The 21,062-nt window shown below is 51.0% G+C and overlaps 1 protein-coding gene across 1 annotated transcript in view; it reads right to left on the bottom strand.

Annotated features, from left to right (window-relative positions):
- grhl2b (grainyhead-like transcription factor 2b) overlaps positions 1-21,062 on the bottom strand; it is a 115,054-nt gene that overhangs the window by 65,204 nt on the left and 28,788 nt on the right. Inside the window, exons 4-7 of the mRNA XM_071374382.1 lie at positions 20,100-20,529; positions 19,301-19,359; positions 19,020-19,176; positions 15,295-15,406 (exon numbers count right to left, since the gene is read on the bottom strand). Coding sequence (XP_071230483.1) covers positions 15,295-15,406; positions 19,020-19,176; positions 19,301-19,359; positions 20,100-20,529 — 758 coding nt within the window. The remainder of the gene's footprint in view (positions 1-15,294; positions 15,407-19,019; positions 19,177-19,300; positions 19,360-20,099; positions 20,530-21,062) is intronic.

Below are 21,062 nucleotides of genomic sequence, written 5' to 3'. Positions count from 1 at the left end.
CAAAGGCTGGCCATGCCACTCCACTCCCCACTCCATTCTCACTAGGAGATAAAGGGAATAATACGTCAAAGGCTGGCCATGTCACTCCACTCCCTACTCCATTCCCACTAGGAGATAAAGGGAATAATACGTCAAAGGCTGGCCATGTCACTCCACTCCCCACTCCAATCCCACTTGGGCCGCTCCACTCCAGGTTTTCACAGGTGCACAGCCAGTCAGTCAGCCAGGCAGTCAGGCAGGTTGCATCCTGGTCCTCGTCCGTTAGTTCCCCGTTAAATAGATCCATTCAAATCCCAGGTCCCATGACACACACAGCCCCAGGCCTCCAAGCCTCCAGGCAGAGCCAGGGAACAATCCTGAACCAACTGCTATTCAAATCCCAGCCTAGCCTGGCGGTGTCATGTTACACCTTCCCATCTGCTGCTACCACTATCCAGACCAGACCTGGGCTGTACTACAGTTTACTGTTTGTCATTTGACCAGGGGGTCACCTCTCTCCTCTTCTGCTACTAATCCTTCAGGTTAGCCCCCACCCCACACAGACACAATGACATATGGGTAAATGAAGCTATAGTATAGAGTTAGGAAGCAAGCCTGATGAACCAAACCATTAATCTGTCTGATGATACCAACAGATTTCATCACTTTGCTACAGACAAATTGAATATGATTTTTCCAGAATAACTGTTCATCAATTACAACTCCCAGGAATCTAGTGGATGTTACTTGTTCTATTTCATTCCAACCATTTGAGATTCTGTCTCTTTTTAAAATGCATTTATATCTTGTCCCTGGTAAATGTACAACTGTTTGCAAAAACACATTGTTCTCTATTATAAACATAACTATTTAACCAATTATATGCATAATCATGAAAAATATAATAATGTAATTTACTGAGTAATATTTCATGATCAACCGTGTCAAACGCTTTGGATAAATCTAAAAAAGATGCCTAGAGTGTATTCCTTGTTGTTCAGGGCTGTAAAGATTTTATCCACAACTTGCAAAAGAATCATATCTGTGGAGTAGTTTTTACCAAAACCATTTTGGTGCTCATAAAGAATACAGTGTTGATTTAAATGTTTCAACATTCTCTTATACAACAATTTTTCTAGGATTTTAGAAAAACATAGTACAGATATTGGGCGAAAAAATGTGAAAGATCTTGGATCCCCAGATTTATAGAGGGGGATAACTAATTTTCAAATCTTTAGGAACAATAGCAGTTTGCATACATTTGGTGAAGGATCCGTTAGAGTCTCAGTAATCCAGGAAGACACTGATTTCAACAGAGGCACCAATCTCACCATGACCTGCTGCTAATATCTTTAAGTTACCAATCACCTCCTTCACATCAGGAGGATCCAACTGAAGCAGAGAAGGGAAATGTCCCATAATATAATCCAAGGGATTTCCATCAACTTTCTCTATTTTCTTTGAATGTACCACATTCACAACAAAGGTATTAAATTGACATGAAATGATATCAGGATCACTATAGGTCTTATTTCCAACAATACATTGAGGTGAAATAGTTGTAGATGCCTTTCTCTTATTCAACAGTTTTTCCAAGTTGACTTCATTCATTCAACAAGTGGTTTCAGACTTAATAACCACTCACTTCCTCATTGAGTAATAAACTGTCTGGATGATATGCATATATCTGTTATATCTGAGGCCTAGAGTGAAAAAATTATTATATGCTGCCTTGACAGACATGACAGGACCGGGACAAATGGGAAAAGTGCATTGTGATATTCTGTTGATATTATGCTAAGACAAAAACAGACAACCAACTGCTAAATCATGTTCACTAAATCATGTAAATTGTTTAAGACATGTAACAAACACATCCCACATATTAATTTACTAGACTTAATATCAATCTCTGAGCATAACATCACCCTTTCAGCCCCGTGGGCCTCAATCAGAGAGGTACAACACAGAAAGGTACACTGGCTGGCTGAGGCATTCCTCTCTCTGTCCAAACAAGCCATGCATTTCTCCCATCTGCCCTGATTCTCCCACCTTACATACCACCACTGCTGCTTCTCCTCTCTCTGCAGGTCGCAGCTTGCCATGTGGAACAGATCCCACATGCCTGTCAGTCACACTCACTCAACATGACTTGGAGAGAAATTGTTCACATTCAAATTCACCGACTGATAATTGCGAAATGTTTGACAGTAAAAACTGTGACCCACTAAAATACATTTTTTTTAAATTAAACATCCATCTGTTGAAGATTTGTCCTTTTAGAATGAAGCAATAGAACCACGGATGACAGGCTTCTCCTTTTTCTACAATCCACCAGGAAATGTTAATTATCTGGGTAAGTATGCTGGACTAACAGCACCCAGTCATTAACTGGATTAATGCCCCTCAACAGCACAACGGAGAGAGGGATACGAAAGGGAGAAGAGAAGGGGTGAGGAGGAGGGATACGAAAGGGAGAAGAGAAGGGGTGAGGAGGAGGGATACGAAAGGGAGAAGAGAAGGGGTGAGGAGGAGGGATACGAAAGGGAGAAGAGAAGGGGTGAGGAGGAGGGATACGAAAGGGAGAAGAGAAGGGGTGAGGAGGAAGGATACGAAAGGGAGAAGAGAAGAGGTGAGGAGGAAGGATACGAAAGGGAGAAGAGAAGGGGTGAGGAGGAGGGATACGAAAGGGAGAAGAGAAGGGGTGAGGAGGAGGGATACGAAAGGGAGAAGAGAAGGGGTGAGGAGGAGGGATACGAAAGGGAGAAGAGAAGGGGTGAGGAGGAAGGATACGAAAGGGAGAAGAGAAGGGGTGAGGAGGAGGGATACGAAAGGGAGAAGAGAGGGGGTGAGGAGGAGGGATACGAAAGGGAGAAGAGAAGGGGTGAGGAGGAAGGATACGAAAGGGAGAAGAGAAGGGGTGAGGAGGAGGGATACGAAAGGGAGAAGAGAAGGGGTGAGGAGGAGGGATACGAAAGGGAGAAGAGAAGGGGTGAGGAGGAGGGATACGAAAGGGAGAAGAGAAGGGGTGAGGAGGAGGGATACGAAAGGGAGAAGAGAAGAGGTGAGGAGGAGGGATACGAAAGGGAGAAGAGAAGGGGTGAGGAGGAGGGATACGAAAGGGAGAAGAGAAGGGGTGAGGAGTAGGGATACGAAAGGGAGAAGAGAAGAGGTGAGGAGGAGGGATACGAAAAGGGAGAAGAGAAGAGGTGAAGAGGAGGGATACGAAAGGGAGAAGAGAAGGGGTGAGGAGGAGGGATACGAAAGGGAGAAGAGAAGGGGTGAGGAGGAGGGATACGAAAGGGAGAAGAGAAGAGGTGAGGAGGAGGGATACGAAAGGGAGAAGAGAAGGGGTGAGGAGGAGGGATACGAAAGGGAGAAGAGAAGGGGTGAGGAGGAAGGATACGAAAGGGAGAAGAGAAGGGGTGAGGAGGAGGGAAACGAAAGGGAGAAGAGAAGGGGTGAGGAGGAGGGATACGAAAGGGAGAAGAGAAGAGGTGAGGAGGAGGGATACGAAAGGGAGAAGAGAAGAGGTGAGGAGGAGGGATACGAAAGGGAGAAGAGAAGAGGTGAGGAGGAGGGATACGAAAGGGAGAAGAGAAGGGGTGAGGAGGAGGGATACGAAAGGGAGAAGAGAAGGGGTGAGGAGGAGGGATACGAAAGGGAGAAGAGAAGGGGTGAGGAGGAGGGATACGAAAGGGAGAAGAGAAGGGGTGAGGAGGAGGGATACGAAAGGGAGAAGAGAAGGGGTGAGGAGGAGGGATACGAAAGGGAGAAGAGAAGGGGTGAGGAGGAGGGATACGAAAGGGAGAAGAGAAGAGGTGAGGAGGAGGGATACGAAAGGGAGAAGAGAAGAGGTGAGGATGAGGGATACGAAAGGGAGAAGAGAAGGGGTGAGGAGGAGGGATACGAAAGGGAGAAGAGAAGGGGTGAGGAGGAGGGATACGAAAGGGAGAAGAGAAGGGGTGAGGAGGAGGGATACGAAAAGGAGAAGAGAAGGGGTGAGTAGGAGGGATACGAAAGGGAGAAGAGAAGAGGTGAGGAGGAGGGATACGAAAGGGAGAAGAGAAGGGGTGAGGAGGAGGGATACGAAAGGGAGAAGAGAAGGTGTGAGGAGGAGGGATACGAAAGGGAGAAGAGAAGGGGTGAGGAGGAGGGATACGAAAGGGAGAAGAGAAGGGGTGAGTAGGAGGGATACGAAAGGGAGAACGGAAGAGGTGAGGAGGAGGGATACGAAAGGGAGAAGAGAAGAGGTGAGGAGGAGGGATACGAAAGGGAGAAGAGAAGGGGTGAGGAGGAAGGATACGAAAGGGAGAAGAGAAGAGGTGAGGAGGAGGGATACGAAAGGGAGAAGAGAAGAGGTGAGGAGGAGGGATACGAAAGGGAGAAGAGAAGAGGTGAGGAGGAGGGATACGAAAGGGAGAAGAGAAGGGGTGAGTAGGAGGGATACAAAAGGGAGAAGAGAAGGGGTGAGGAGGAGGGATACGAAAGGGAGAAGAGAAGAGGTGAGGAGGAGGGATACGAAAGGGAGAAGAGAAGGGGTGAGGAGGAGGGATACGAAAGGGAGAAGAGAAGGGGTGAGGAGGAGGGATACGAAAGGGAGAAGAGAAGGGGTGAGGAGGAGGGATACGAAAGGGAGAAGAGAAGAGGTGAGGAGGAGGGATACGAAAGGGAGAAGAGAAGAGGTGAGGAGGAGGGATACGAAAGGGAGAAGAGAAGGGGTGAGGAGGAGGGATACGAAAGGGAGAAGAGAAGGGGTGAGGAGGAGGGATACGAAAGGGAGAAGAGAAGAGGTGAAGAGGAGGGATACGAAAAGGGAGAAGAGAAGAGGTGAAGAGGAGGGATACGAAAGGGAGAAGAGAAGGGGTGAGGAGGAGGGATACGAAAGGGAGAAGAGAAGGGGTGAGGAGGAGGGATACGAAAGGGAGAAGAGAAGGGGTGAGGAGGAGGGATACGAAAGGGAGAAGAGAAGGGGTGAGGAGGAGGGATACGAAAGGGAGAAGAGAAGGGGTGAGGAGGAGGGATACGAAAGGGAGAAGAGAAGGGGTGAGGAGGAGGGATACGAAAGGGAGAAGAGAAGGGGTGAGGAGGAGGGATACGAAAGGGAGAAGAGAAGAGGTGAGGAGGAGGGATACGAAAGGGAGAAGAGAAGAGGTGAGGAGGAGGGATACGAAAGGGAGAAGAGAAGAGGTGAGGAGGAGGGATACGAAAGGGAGAAGAGAAGGGGTGAGGAGGAGGGATACGAAAGGGAGAAGAGAAGGGGTGAGGAGGAGGGATACGAAAGGGAGAAGAGAAGGGGTGAGGAGGAGGGATACGAAAGGGAGAAGAGAAGGGGTGAGGAGGAGGGATACGAAAGGGAGAAGAGAAGAGGTGAGGAGGAGGGATACGAAAGGGAGAAGAGAAGGGGTGAGGAGGAGGGATACGAAAAGGAGAAGAGAAGGGGTGAGGAGGAGGGATACGAAAGGGAGAAGAGAAGAGGTGAGGATGAGGGATACGAAAGGGAGAAGAGAAGGGGTGAGGAGGAGGGATACGAAAGGGAGAAGAGAAGGGGTGAGGAGGAGGGATACGAAAGGGAGAAGAGAAGGGGTGAGGAGGAGGGATACGAAAAGGAGAAGAGAAGGGGTGAGGAGGAGGGATACGAAAGGGAGAAGAGAAGAGGTGAGGAGGAGGGATACGAAAGGGAGAAGAGAAGGGGTGAGGAGGAGGGATACGAAAGGGAGAAGAGAAGGGGTGAGGAGGAGGGATACGAAAGGGAGAAGAGAAGGGGTGAGGAGGAGGGATACGAAAGGGAGAAGAGAAGGGGTGAGTAGGAGGGATACGAAAGGGAGAACGGAAGAGGTGAGGAGGAGGGATATGAAAGGGAGAAGAGAAGAGGTGAGGAGGAGGGATACGAAAGGGAGAAGAGAAGGGGTGAGGAGGAGGGATACGAAAGGGAGAAGAGAAGAGGTGAGGAGGAGGGATACGAAAGGGAGAAGAGAAGAGGTGAGGAGGAGGGATACGAAAGGGAGAAGAGAAGAGGTGAGGAGGAGGGATACGAAAGGGAGAAGAGAAGGGGTGAGTAGGAGGGATAAAAAAGGGAGAAGAGAAGGGGTGAGGAGGAGGGATACGAAAGGGAGAAGAGAAGGGGTGAGGAGGAGGGATACGAAAGGGAGAAGAGAAGGGGTGAGGAGGAGGGATACGAAAGGGAGAAGAGAAGGGGTGAGGAGGAGGGATACGAAAGGGAGAAGAGAAGGGGTGAGTAGGAGGGATACGAAAGGGAGAACGGAAGAGGTGAGGAGGAGGGATATGAAAGGGAGAAGAGAAGAGGTGAGGAGGAGGGATACGAAAGGGAGAAGAGAAGGGGTGAGGAGGAAGGATACGAAAGGGAGAAGAGAAGAGGTGAGGAGGAGGGATACGAAAGGGAGAAGAGAAGAGGTGAGGAGGAGGGATACGAAAGGGAGAAGAGAAGAGGTGAGGAGGAGGGATACGAAAGGGAGAAGAGAAGGGGTGAGTAGGAGGGATACAAAAGGGAGAAGAGAAGGGGTGAGGAGGAGGGATACGAAAGGGAGAAGAGAAGAGGTGAGGAGGAGGGATACGAAAGGGAGAAGAGAAGGGGTGAGGAGGAGGGATACGAAAGGGAGAAGAGAAGGGGTGAGGAGGAGGGATACGAAAGGGAGAAGAGAAGGGGTGAGGAGGAGGGATACGAAAGGGAGAAGAGAAGAGGTGAGGAGGAGGGATACGAAAGGGAGAAGAGAAGAGGTGAGGAGGAGGGATACGAAAGGGAGAAGAGAAGGGGTGAGGAGGAGGGATACGAAAGGGAGAAGAGAAGGGGTGAGGAGGAGGGATACGAAAGGGAGAAGAGAAGGGGTGAGGAGGAGGGATACGAAAGGGAGAAGAGAAGGGGTGAGGAGGAGGGATACGAAAGGGAGAAGAGAAGAGGTGTGGAACAGTGACTGGTGGTAGGACCAGGCAGGGGGATGTGACTGGTGGTAGGACCAGGCAGGGGGATGTGACTGGTGGTAGGACCAGGCAGGGGGATGTGACTGGTGGTAGGACCAGGCAGGGGGCTGTGGAACAGTGACTGGTGGTAGGACCAGGCAGGGGGATGTGACTGGTGGTAGGACCAGGCAGGGGGATGTGGAACAGTGACTGGTGGTAGGACCAGGCAGGGGGATGTGGAACAGTGACTGGTGGTAGGACCAGGCAGGGGGATGTAGAACAGTGACTGGTGGTAGGACCAGGCAGGGGGATGTAGAACAGTGACTGGTGGTAGGACCAGGCAGGGGGATGTGGAACAGTGACTGGTGGTAGGACCAGGCAGGGGGATGTGGAACAGTGACTGGTGGTAGGACCAGGTAGGGGGATGTGGAACAGTGACTGGTGGTAGGACCAGGCAGGGGGATGTGGAACAGTGACTGGTGGTAGGGCCAGGCAGGGGGATGTGGAACAGTGACTGGTGGTAGGACCAGGCAGGGGGATATGGAACAGTGACTGGTGGTAGGACCAGGCAGGGGGATGTGGAACAGTGACTGATGGTAGGACCAGGCAGGGGGATGTGGAACAGTGACTGGTGGTAGGACCAGGCAGGGGGATATGGAACAGTGACTGGTGGTAGGACCAGGCAGGGGGATGTGACTGGTGGTAGGACAAGGCAGGGGGCTGTGGAACAGTGACTGGTGGTAGGACCAGGCAGGGGGATGTGACTGGTGGTAGGACCAGGCAAGGGGATGTGACTGGTGGTAGGACCAGGCAAGGGGATGTAGAACAGTGACTGGTGGTAGGACCAGGCAGGGGGATATGGAACAGTGACTGGTGGTAGGACCAGGCAGGGGATGTGACTGGTGGTAGGACCAGATAGGGGGATATGGAACAGTGACTGTTGGTAGGACCAGGCAGGGGGATGTGGAACAGTGACTGGTGGTAGGACCAGGCAGGGGGATGTGACTGGTGGTAGGACCAGGCAGGGGGATATGGAACAGTGACTGGTGGTAGGACCAGGCAGGGGGATGTGGAACAGTGACTGGTGGTAGGACCAGGCAGGGGGATGTGGAACAGTGACTGGTGGTAGGACCAGACAGAGGGATATGGAACAGTGACTGGTGGTAGGACCAGGCAGGGGGATGTGGAACAGTGACTGGTGGTAGGACCAGGCAGGGGGATGTGACTGGTGGTAGGACCAGGCAGGGGGATGTGGAACAGTGACTGGTGGTAGGACCAGGCAGGGGGATGTGGAACAGTGACTGGTGGTAGGACCAGGCAGGGGGATGTGGAACAGTGACTGGTGGTAGGACCAGGCAGGGGGATGTGGAACAGTGACTGGTGGTAGGACCAGGTAGGGGGATGTGGAACAGTGACTGGTGGTAGGACCAGGCAGGGGGATGTGGAACAGTGACTGGTGTTAGGACCAGGCAGGGGGATGTGGAACAGTGACTGGTGGTAGGACCAGGCAGGGGGATGTGGAACAGTGACTGGTGGTAGGACCAGGCAGGGGGATGTGGAACAGTGACTGATGGTAGGACCAGGCAGGGGGATGTGGAACAGTGACTGGTGGTAGGACCAGGCAGGGGGATGTGGAACAGTGACTGGTGGTAGGACCAGGCAGGGGGATGTGACTGGTGGTAGGACCAGGCAGGGGGATGTGGAACAGTGACTGGTGGTAGGACCAGGCAGGGGGCTGTGGAACAGTGACTGGTGGTAGGACCAGGCAGGGGATGTGGCTGGTGGTAGGACCAGGTAGGGGTATGTGGAACAGTGACTGGTGGTAGGACCAGGCAGGGGGATGTAGAACAGTGACTGGTGGTAGGACCAGGTAGGGGGATGTGGAACAGTGACTGGTGGTAGGACCAGGCAGGGGGATGTGGAACAGTGACTGGTGATAGGACCAGGCAGGGGGATGTGGAACAGTGACTGGTGGTAGGACCAGGCAGGGGGATGTGACTGGTGGTAGGACCAGGCAGGGGGATGTGGAACAGTGACTGGTGGTAGGACCAGGCAGGGGGTTTTGGAACAGTGACTGGTGGTAGGACCAGGCAGGGGGATGTGACTGGTGGTAGGACCAGGCAGGGGGCTGTGGAACAGTGACTGGTGGTAGGACCAGGCAGGGGGATGTGGAACAGTGACTGGTGGTAGGACCAGGCAGGGGGATGTGACTGGTGGTAGGACCAGGTAGGGGGATGTGGAACAGTGACTGGTGGTAGGACCAGGCAGGGGGCTGTGGAACAGTGACTGGTGGTAGGACCAGGCAGGGGGATATGGAACAGTGACTGGTGGTAGGACCAGGCAGGGGGATGTAGAACAGTGACTGGTGGTAGGACCAGGTAGGGGGATGTGGAACAGTGAATGGTGGTAGGACCAGGCAGGGGGATATGGAACAGTGACTGGTGGTAGGACCAGGCAGGGGGATGTGGAACAGTGACTGGTGGTAGGACCAGGCAGGGGGATGTGACTGGTGGTAGGACCAGGCAGGGGGATGTGGAACAGTGACTGGTGGTAGGACCAGGCAGGGGGCTGTGGAACAGTGACTGGTGGTAGGACCAGGCAGGGGATGTGGCTGGTGGTAGGACCAGGTAGGGGGATGTGGAACAGTGACTGGTGGTAGGACCAGGCAGGGGGATGTAGAACAGTGACTGGTGGTAGGACCAGGTAGGGGGATGTGGAACAGTGACTGGTGGTAGGACCAGGCAGGGGGATGTGGAACAGTGACTGGTGATAGGACCAGGCAGGGGGATGTGGAACAGTAACTGGTGGTAGGACCAGGCAGGGGGATGTGACTGGTGGTAGGACCAGGCAGGGGGATGTGGAACAGTGACTGGTGGTAGGACCAGGCAGGGGGTTTTGGAACAGTGACTGGTGGTAGGACCAGGCAGGGGGATGTGACTGGTGGTAGGACCAGGCAGGGGGCTGTGGAACAGTGACTGGTGGTAGGACCAGGCAGGGGGATGTGGAACAGTGACTGGTGGTAGGACCAGGCAGGGGGATGTGACTGGTGGTAGGACCAGGTAGGGGGATGTGGAACAGTGACTGGTGGTAGGACCAGGCAGGGGGCTGTGGAACAGTGACTGGTGGTAGGACCAGGCAGGGGGATATGGAACAGTGACTGGTGGTAGGACCAGGCAGGGGGATGTAGAACAGTGACTGGTGGTAGGACCAGGTAGGGGGATGTGGAACAGTGACTGGTGGTAGGACCAGGCAGGGGGATATGGAACAGTGACTGGTGGTAGGACCAGGCAGGGGGATGTGGCTGGTGGTAGGACCAGGCAGGGGGATATGGAACAGTGATTGGTGGTAGGACCAGGCAGGGGGATGTGGAACAGTGACTGGTGGTAGGACCAGGCAGGGGGATGTGGAACAGTGACTGGTGGTAGGACCAGGCAGGGGGATGTGACTGGTGGTAGGACCAGGCAGGGGGAAGTGGAACAGTGACTGGTGGTAGGACCAGGCAGGGGGATGTGGAACAGTGACTGGTGGTAGGACCAGGCAGGGGGATATGGAACAGTGACTGGTGGTAGGACCAGGCAGGGGGATGTGGAACAGTGACTGGTGGTAGGACCAGGCAGGGGGATGTGGAACAGTGACTGGTGGTAGGACCAGGCAGGGGGATGTGACTGGTGGTAGGACCAGGCAGGGGGAAGTGGAACAGTGACTGGTGGTAGGACCAGGCAGGGGGATGTGGAACAGTGACTGGTGGTAGGACCAGGCAGGGGGATGTGACTGGTGGTAGGACCAGGCAGGGGGAAGTGGAACAGTGACTGGTGGTAGGACCAGGCAGGGGGATGTGGAACAGTGACTGGTGGTAGGACCAGGCAGGGGGATATGGAACAGTGACTGGTGGTAGGACCAGGCAGGGGGATGTAGAACAGTGACTGGTGGTAGGACCAGGCAGGGGGATGTGACTGGTGGTAGGACCAGGCAGGGGGAAGTGGAACAGTGACTGGTGGTAGGACCAGGCAGGGGGATGTAGAACAGTGACTGATGGTAGGACCAAGCAGGGGGATGTGGAACAGTGACTGGTGGTAGGACCAGGTAGGGGGATGTGGAACAGTGACTGGTGGTAGGACCAGGCAGGGGGATGTGGAACAGTGACTGGTGGTAGGACCAGGCAGGGGGATATGGAACAGTGACTGGTGGTAGGACCAGGCAGGGGGATGTAGAACAATGACTGGTGGTAGGACCAGGCAGGGGGATGTGACTGGTGGTAGGACCAGGCAGGGGGAAGTGGAACAGTGACTGGTGGTAGGACCAGGCAAGGGGGTGTAGAACAGTGACTGATGGTAGGACCAGGCAGGGGGATGTGGAACAGTGACTGGTGGTAGGACCAGGCAGGGGGATGTGGAACAGTGACTGGTGGTAGGACCAGGCAGGGGGATGTGGAACAGTGACTGGTGGTAGGACCAGGCAGGGGGATGTGACTGGTGGTAGGACCAGGCAGGGGGATGTGGAACAGTGACTGGTGGTAGGACCAGGCAGGGGGATGTGGAACAGTGACTGGTGGTAGGACCAGGCAGGGGGATGTGACTGGTGGTAGGACCAGGCAGGGGGATGTGGAACAGTGACTGGTGGTAGGACCAGGCAGGGGGATATGGAACAGTGACTGGTGGTAGGACCAGGCAGGGGGATGTAGAACAGTGACTGGTGGTAGGACCAGGCAGGGGGATGTAGAACAGTGACTGGTGGTAGGACCAGGTAGGGGGATGTGGAACAGTGACTGGTGGTAGGACCAGGCAGGGGGATGTGGAACAGTGACTGGTGGTAGGACCAGGCAGGGGGATGTGGAACAGTGACTGGTGGTAGAACCAGGCAGGGGGATGTGGAACAGTGACTGGTGGTAGGACCAGGCAGGGGGATGTGGAACAGTGACTGGTGGTAGGACCAGGCAGGGGGATGTGGAACAGTGACTGGTGGTAGGACCAGGCAGGGGGATATGGAACAGTGACTGGTGGTAGGACCAGGCAGGGGGATGTGGAACAGTGACTGGTGGTAGGACCAGGCAGGGGGATGTGGAACAGTGACTGGTGGTAGGACCAGACAGAGGGATATGGAACAGTGACTGGTGGTAGGACCAGGCAGGGGGATGTGACTGGTGGTAGGACCAGGCAGGGGGATGTGGAACAGTGACTGGTGGTAGGACCAGGTAGGGGGATGTGGAACAGTGACTGGTGGTAGGACCAGGCAGGGGGATATGGAACAGTGACTGGTGGTAGGACCAGGCAGGGGGATATGGAACAGTGACTGGTGGTAGGACCAGGCAGGGGGATGTGGAACAGTGACTGGTGGTAGGACCAGGTAGGGGGATGTGACTGGTGGTAGGACCAGGTAGGGGGATATGGAACAGTGACTGGTGGTAGGACCAGGTAGGGGGATGTGGAACAGTGACTGGTGGTAGGACCAGGCAGGGGGATGTGGAACAGTGACTGGTGGTAGGACCAGGCAGGGGGATGTGGAACAGTGACTGGTGGTAGGACCAGGCAGGGGGATGTGACTGGTGGTAGGACCAGGCAGGGGGATGTGGAACAGTGACTGGTGGTAGGACCAGGCAGGGGGATGTGGAACAGTGACTGGTGGTAGGACCAGGCAGGGGGATGTGACTGGTGGTAGGACCAGGCAGGGGGATGTGGAACAGTGACTGGTGGTAGGACCAGGCAGGGGGATGTGGAACAGTGACTGGTGGTAGGACCAGGCAGGGGGATGTGACTGGTGGTAGGACCAGGTAGGGGGATATGGAACAGTGACTGGTGGTAGGACCAGGTAGGGGGATGTGGAACAGTGACTGGTGGTAGGACCAGGCAGGGGGATGTGGAACAGTGACTGGTGGTAGGACCAGGCAGGGGGATGTGGAACAGTGACTGGTGGTAGGACCAGGCAGGGGGATGTGACTGGTGGTAGGACCAGGCAGGGGGATGTGGAACAGTGACTGGTGGTAGGACCAGGCAGGGGGATGTGGAACAGTGACTGGTGGTAGGACCAGGCAGGGGGATGTGACTGGTGGTAGGACCAGGCAGGGGGATGTGGAACAGTGACTGGTGGTAGGACCAGGTAGGGGGATGTGGAACAGTGACTGGTGGTAGGACCAGGCAGGGGGATGTGGAACAGTGACTGGTGGTAGGACCAGGCAGGGGGATGTGGAACAGTGACTGGTGGTAGGACCAGGCAGGGGGATATGGAACAGTGACTGGTGGTAGGACCAGGCAGGGGGATGTGGAACAGTGACTGGTGGTAGGACCAGGCAGGGGGATGTAGAACAGTGACTGGTGGTAGGACCAGGCAGGGGGATGTGACTGGTGGTAGGACCAGGCAGGGGGATGTGGAACAGTGACTGGTGGTAGGACCAGGCAGGGGGATGTGGAACAGTGACTGGTGGTAGGACCAGGCAGGGGGATGTAGAACAGTGACTGGTGGTAGGACCAGGCAGGGGGATGTGGAACAGTGACTGGTGGTAGGACCAGGCAGGGGGATGTAGAACAGTGACTGGTGGTAGAACCAGGCAGGGGGATGTAGAACAGTGACTGGTGGTAGGACCAGGCAGGGGGAAGTGGAACAGTGACTGGTGGTAGGACCAGGCAGGGGGATGTGGAACAGTGACTGGTGGTAGGACCAGGCAGGGGGATGTGGAACAGTGACTGGTGGTAGGACCAGGCAGGGGGATGTGGAACAGTGACTGGTGGTAGGACCAGGCAGGGGGATGTGGAACAGTGACTGGTGGTAGGACCAGGCAGGGGGATGTAGAACAGTGACTGGTGGTAGAACCAGGCAGGGGGATGTAGAACAGTGACTGGTGGTAGGACCAGGCAGGGGGATGTGGAACAGTGACTGGTGGTAGGACCAGGCAGGGGGATGTGGAACAGTGACTGGTGGTAGGACCAGGCAGGGGGATGTAAAACAGTGACTGGTGGTAGGACCAGGCAGGGGGATGTGGAACAGTTACTGGTGGTAGGACCAGGCAGGGGGATGTAAAACAGTGACTGGTGGTAGGACCAGGTAGGGGGATGTAAAACAGTGACTGGTGGTAGGACCAGGCAGGGGGATGTGGAACAGTTACTGGTGGTAGGACCAGGCAGGGGGATGTGACTGGTGGTAGGACCAGGCAGGGGGATGTGGAACAGTGACTGGTAGTAGGACCAGGCAGGGGGATGTGGAACAGTGACTGGTGGTAGGACCAGGCAGGGGGATGTGGAACAGTGACTGGTGGTAGGACCAGGCAGGGGGATGTGGAACAGTGACTGGTGGTAGGACCAGGCAGGGGGATGTAGAACAGTGACTGGTGGTAGAACCAGGCAGGGGGATGTAGAACAGTGACTGGTGGTAGGACCAGGCAGGGGGAAGTGGAACAGTGACTGGTGGTAGGACCAGGCAGGGGGATGTGGAACAGTGACTGGTGGTAGGACCAGGCAGGGGGATGTGGAACAGTGACTGGTGGTAGGACCAGGCAGGGGGATGTGGAACAGTGACTGGTGGTAGGACCAGGCAGGGGGATGTGGAACAGTGACTGGTGGTAGGACCAGGCAGGGGGATGTAGAACAGTGACTGGTGGTAGAACCAGGCAGGGGGATGTAGAACAGTGACTGGTGGTAGGACCAGGCAGGGGGATGTGGAACAGTGACTGGTGGTAGGACCAGGCAGGGGGATGTGGAACAGTGACTGGTGGTAGGACCAGGCAGGGGGATGTAAAACAGTGACTGGTGGTAGGACCAGGCAGGGGGATGTGGAACAGTTACTGGTGGTAGGACCAGGCAGGGGGATGTAAAACAGTGACTGGTGGTAGGACCAGGTAGGGGGATGTAAAACAGTGACTGGTGGTAGGACCAGGCAGGGGGATGTGGAACAGTTACTGGTGGTAGGACCAGGCAGGGGGATGTGACTGGTGGTAGGACCAGGCAGGGGGATGTGGAACAGTGACTGGTAGTAGGACCAGGCAGGGGGATGTGGAACAGTGACTGGTGGTAGGACCAGGCAGGGGGATGTGGAACAGTGACTAGTGGTAGGACCAGGCAGGGGGATGTGGAACAGTGACTGGTGGTAGGACCAGGCAGGGGGATGTGACTGGTGGTAGGACCAGGCAGGGGGATGTGACTGGTGGTAGGACCAGGCAGGGGGATGTAGAACAGTGACTGGTGGTAGGACCAGGCCAATACTAGTCAGTAAATGGACACATACCAACAGTATTTAGACAGGTTTACATACAGGCCTATAACTTTAATTTGTAGAATCTTTCAAAATGTCATGGTCTGAGTGACTTTCAACATCTAATTCTATACTCTTACCAAGTTACCAATGTCTAGTACACTTACAAAAAGTGTGCTGGCCAGTATGGTTAATTAGTTAGTTAGTTACAGGTCTTACCTATGTCTAGTACTCTCTGTTTAGCAGTGTGTTGGCGGGAGTGCCAGTACTTCCAGTACTTCAGCTGTTCGTCTCTGTTCTTGTCTTCACTGAACACCACCATGATGACACTCTGTGTCAGAGGAATGGGAGACAGGACGATGATTAGCAACATTACTGTAGATCAGGGATGGGCAAACGTTTGGGCTTGAGGGCATTTCTTGAGGACATTTCTAAGTGACCCCAAACTTTTGAACGGCAGTGTATATGAATCCAATTATCATTATTTTATACTCAAAAGCTGGTTAGCTCCCAGAGTACTAAAGATGTGCTAGTTAGCTCCCAGAGTACTAAAGATATGCTAGTTAGCTCCCAGAGTACTAAAGATATGCTAGTTAGCTCCCAGAGTACTAAAGATGTGCTAGTTAACTCCCAGAGTACTAAATATGTGCTAGTTAACTCCCAGAGTACTAAAGATGTGCTAGTTAACTCCCAGAGTACTAAAGATGTGCTATGTAACTCCCAGAGTACTAAAGATATGCTAGTTAGCTCCCAGAGTACTAAAGATGTGCTAGTTAGCTCCCAGAGTATTCCTAAAGATGTGCTATTTAACTCCCAGAGTACTAAAGATGTGCTAGTTAACTCCCAGAGTACTAAAGATGTGCTAGTTAGCTCCCAGAGTACTAAAGATATGCTAGTTAGCTCCCAGAGTACTCCTAAAGATGTGCTAGTTAGCTCTCAGAGTACTCCTAAAGATGTGCTAGTTAGCTCCCAGAGTACTCCTAAAGATGTGCTAGTTAACTCCCAGAGTACTCCTAAAGATGTGCTAGTCAGCTCCCAGAGTACTCTTAAAGATGTGCTAGTTAGCTCCCAGAGTACTCCTAAAGATGTGCTAGTCAGCTCCCAGAGTACTCCTAAAGATGTGCTAGTCAGCTCCCAGAGTACTCCTAAAGATGTGCTAGTTAACTCCCAGAGTACTCCTAAAGATGTGCTAGTTAGCTCCCAGAGTACTCCTAAATATGTGCTAGTTAGCTCCCAGAGTACTCCTAAAGATGTGCTAGTTAACTCCCAGAGTACTCCTAAAGATGTGCTAGTCAGCTCCCAGAGTACTCCTAAAGATGTGCTAGTTAGCTCCCAGAGTACTCCTAAAGATGTGCTAGTCAGCTCCCAGAGTACTCCTAAAGATGTGCTAGTCAGCTCCCAGAGTACTCCTAAAGATGTGCTAGTTAACTCCCAGAGTACTCCTAAAGATGTGCTAGTTAGCTCCCAGAGTACTCCTAAATATGTGCTAGTTAGCTCCCAGAGTACTCCTAAAGATGTGCTAGTTAACTCCCAGAGTACTCCTAAAGATGTAATAGTTAACTCCCAGAGTACTCCTGAAGATATGCTAGTTAGCTCCCAGAGTACTAAAGATGTGCTAGTTAACTCCCAGAGTACTCATAAAGATGTGCTAGTTAGCTCCCAGCGTACTACTAAAGATGTGCTAGTTAGCTCCCAGAGTACAAAATATGTGCTAGTTAACTCCCAGAGTACTCCTGAAGATATGCTAGTTAGCTCCCAGAGTACAAAATATGTGCTAGTTAACTCCCAGAGTACTCATAAAGATGTGCTAGTTACCTCCCAGAGTACTAAAGAGGTGCTAGTTAACTCCCAGAGTACTCCTAAAGATGTGCTAGTTAACTCCCAGAGCACTTCTAAAGATGTGCTAGTTAACTCCCAGAGCACTAAAGATGTGCTAGTTAACTTCCACAGTACTAAATATGTGCTAGTTAACTCCCAGAGTAGTAAATATGTGCTAGTTAACTCCCAGAGTACTAAAGATGTGCTAGTTAACTCCCAGAGTACTAAAGATGTGCTAGTTAGCTCCCAGAGTACTAAATATGTGCTAGTTAACTCCCAGAGTACTAAAGATGTGCTAGTTAACTCCCAGAGTACTAAAGATGTGCTAGTTAACTCCCAGAGTACTAAATATGTGCTAGTTAACTCCCAGAGTAGTAAATATGTGCTAGTTAACTCCCAGAGTAGTAAATATGTGCTAGTTAACTCCCAGAGTACTAAATATGTGCTAGTTAACTCCCAGAGTACTAAAGATGTGCTAGTTAACTCCCAGAGTACTAAATATGTGCTAGTTAGCTCCCAGAGTACTAAAAATGTGCTAGTTAACTCCCAGAGTACTAAAGATGTGCTAGTTAACTCCCAGAGTACTAAATATGTGCTAGTTAACTCCCAGAGTACTAAAGATGTGCTAGTTAACTCCCAGAGTACTAAATATGTGCTAGTTAGCTCCCAGAGTACTAAAAATGTGCTAGTTAACTCCCAGAGTACTAAAGATGTGCTAGTTAACTCCCAGAGTACTAAATATGTGCTAGTTAACTCCCAGAGTACTGAATATGTGCTAGGTAACTCCCAGAGTACTAAAAATGTGCTAGTTAACTCCCAGATTACTAAATGTGTGCTAGTTAACTCCCAGAGTACTACAAATGTGCTAGTTAACTCCCAGAGTACTAAATATGTGCTAGTTAACTCCCAGAGTACTAAAGATGTGCTAGTTAGCTCCCAGAGTACTAAATATGTGCTAGTTAACTCCCAGAGTACTAAAGATGTGCTAGTTAGCTCCCAGAGTACTAAAAATGTGCTAGTTAACTCCCAGAGTACTAAATATGTGCTAGTTAACTCCCAGAGTACTAAATATGTGCTAGTTAACTCCCAGAGTACTAAATATGTGCTAGGTAACTCCCAGAGTACTAAAAATGTGCTAGTTAACTCCCAGATTACTAAATGTGTGCTAGTTAACTCCCAGAGTACTAAAAATGTGCTAGTTAACTCCCAGAGTACTAAATATGTGCTAGTTAACTCCCAGAGTACTAAAGATGTGCTAGTTAGCTCCCAGAGTACTAAATATGTGCTAGTTAACTCCCAGAGTAGTAAATATGTGCTAGTTAACTCCCAGAGTAGTAAATATGTGCTAGTTAACTCCCAGAGTACTAAATATGTGCTAGTTAACTCCCAGAGTACTAAAGATGTGCTAGTTAACTCCCAGAGTAGTAAATGTGTGCTAGTTAACTCCCAGAGTACTAAAGATGTGCTAGTTAACTCCCAGAGTACTAAAGATGTGCTAGTTAGCTCCCAGAGTACTAAATATGTGCTAGTTAACTCCCAGAGTACTAAAGATGTGCTAGTTAACTCCCAGAGTACTAAAGATGTGCTAGTTAACTCCCAGAGTACTAAATATGTGCTAGTTAACTCCCAGAGTACTAAATATGTGCTAGTTAACTCCCAGAGTAGTAAATATGTGCTAGTTAGCTCCCAGAGTACTAAATATGTGCTAGTTAACTCCCAGAGTACTAAAGATGTGCTAGTTAGCTCCCAGAGTACTAAAAATGTGCTAGTTAACTCCCAGAGTACTAAAGATGTGCTAGTTAACTCCCAGAGTACTAAATATGTGCTAGTTAACTCCCAGAGTACTAAATATGTGCTAGGTAACTCCCAGAGTACTAAAAATGTGCTAGTTAACTCCCAGATTACTAAATGTGTGCTAGTTAACTCCCAGAGTACTAAAAAGGTGCTAGTTAACTCCCAGAGTACTAAATATGTGCTAGTTAACTCCCAGAGTACTAAAGATGTGCTAGTTAGCTCCCAGAGTACTAAATATGTGCTAGTTAACTCCCAGAGTACTAAAGATGTGCTAGTTAGCTCCCAGAGTACTCCTAAAAATGTGCGTTCTTCGTTCTCATTCTTCAACTCACCCTGACTTTGCTGATTGGATGTCTCAGGCGTTTGTTAGCTCCCAGCTCGCTGAGCGTCACAGCGTAGAACTGGCCCTTGTTCAGGTACGTCATGGGCCCCTCCCCCTGCTTCACACGCAGTGACCTGGTGGCTTCCAGCTTGTACTGAAACGTATCCCTGTTAGAAGACACAACACATGATTAGTCTGTAGATATGACTGGTGGATATCTCAGCCAACAAACATGCTGTATATTGTTTAATTGGACAGTATGTTGTGGATGTGTTGGGAGTAGTGACTTACACTACTTGTTGGTCGAAGATAAACTCTTCCTGTGCTATAGACTTGGGTGTGTGGTATTTCTGTTGGGGGGGAAACATCACTGTGTCAGGCAGTCAGTCAGACAAGGAAAGAGGAACCAACGATGGTACATTTAGAGGAAGTTGATCAACATTTTGGTTCATTTACTGACATTTTGGCTTTTCCAGTTCCATAGAATATTGGGGCATCAGCATCAACAATTTGCTAAAGGGAAGTATCCTTCCCAAGTGGGCAAACAGGTTGCAATCACATCATTCTAAGTTGTAATATGATTGTAATGAGTTTTTCCCCGTGGTGTTATAGCTTTAAGGTCCATTACAGCCGTTATCTCAATATCAAATCATTTCTGAGTAACAATTAAGTACCTTACTGTGAATGTTTTAAATAAAAATGGTCAAAAATAGCAAAGAGTAATTTCTCAAGCAAGAATTTAGCTAGGACTGTCTGGGAGAGGCCTGATTGGGGAGGGGAAACAGAAAACTTCCTGTTATTGGCAGAGAGGTTTGGAACTCTCTTTCTTATTGGTCTATTAATCAATTTACCGCTTGGTGATGTCGCATCAGCCAAGCCAAAACTGCGTCCAACCAAAACAGGCTGAAACTTCAGGCAGTCTTTTCCAATAGCTCTTACGCTAAATGGGCATTATCATCATTTTCACAATTGCACAGTATTATTCTAACCTCAGTGTGGAATAGGAATATCAGGTTTTTGACTGCACTGGGCTTTTAACATAACTTAAGAATATTCATGTTTAACCCATAAGTCCTTAACAGCCTCTTACCACATCGCTCTCCTCTTCATACGGGCTGTCATCAGGCGTGCTGCGCTGGTCCTCCTTAATGTATCCTCCGTGACTAACTGTTGACACATCGGACACATACGGACTCATCTGTTCATAGACGACCCTTGACCCCTGCTCCTCGCCCTCCACTCGGTAGTGCACCCCCGTCCCGACCCCAGGGCCCATGAACACCGGGGCATACATCTCTGCCTTCACCAAGGCAATAGCCCCAGGTCCGTCACCCGTCCCCGACCCGTACTCCTCCCTCTTGTCCAGGTGGTCAGTGTTGAGGGACATGTTGACTCTCTTGTCCAGGTGGTCAGTGTTGAGGGACAGGTTGACTGGGACAGACTTCAGCACCTGGACTCGGTTGTCCACCATCTGTATGTTGTCACCCTGCTGGCCGTTGATGCTGGTCCCCGAGGCTCCCCTGTAACAGCATCAGAGAAGAACAACATTCAGGTGGACCCCACTAGAACTGCTGGAAACATATTACATGGGTCATTCCACCAAAGAGTCCATTTTATGTCCATTTGATATTTGAAGTGGAAATTGTGCACCAGGTTTTAATTTTAAAAGGCTGTTAAATTAAATGAAGTGGCCTTAATATAGACCACATGGAGAATTCAATAAATCAGATTTTTTTTTACATGAATAAAGGCTAAAGTGCCTAAATTCAGCATTTTGACATGTCCCTCTGTCAACCCTGTATCACTTTTAGGAAGATTTAAACCCACTTCATCCAAAGATTTCTTCAAGTTTCAACATCATTGTAAAGCTCTCGTTCTATTGTTGCTTTGACGAAGTCATTTCTGAAGATGATTATTAATTTAATGTGATTAGTCATTCATTTTCAGGTCAACCCTTTTACGTAAACTGAAATGTCCTTTTAATATGGTGAAACTATTCATTTCAACAACAAAAAATCTAAAGAAACATTAAACATCTCTATTTTTTGCAATT

The sequence above is a fragment of the Salvelinus alpinus genome, chromosome 29 (genome assembly GCF_045679555.1).
Source record: "Salvelinus alpinus chromosome 29, SLU_Salpinus.1, whole genome shotgun sequence".
Taxonomy (NCBI): domain Eukaryota; kingdom Metazoa; phylum Chordata; class Actinopteri; order Salmoniformes; family Salmonidae; genus Salvelinus; species Salvelinus alpinus.
The sequence above is the reverse complement of the archived record's forward strand: the minus strand, read 5'-3'. Positions and strand labels throughout refer to the sequence as shown.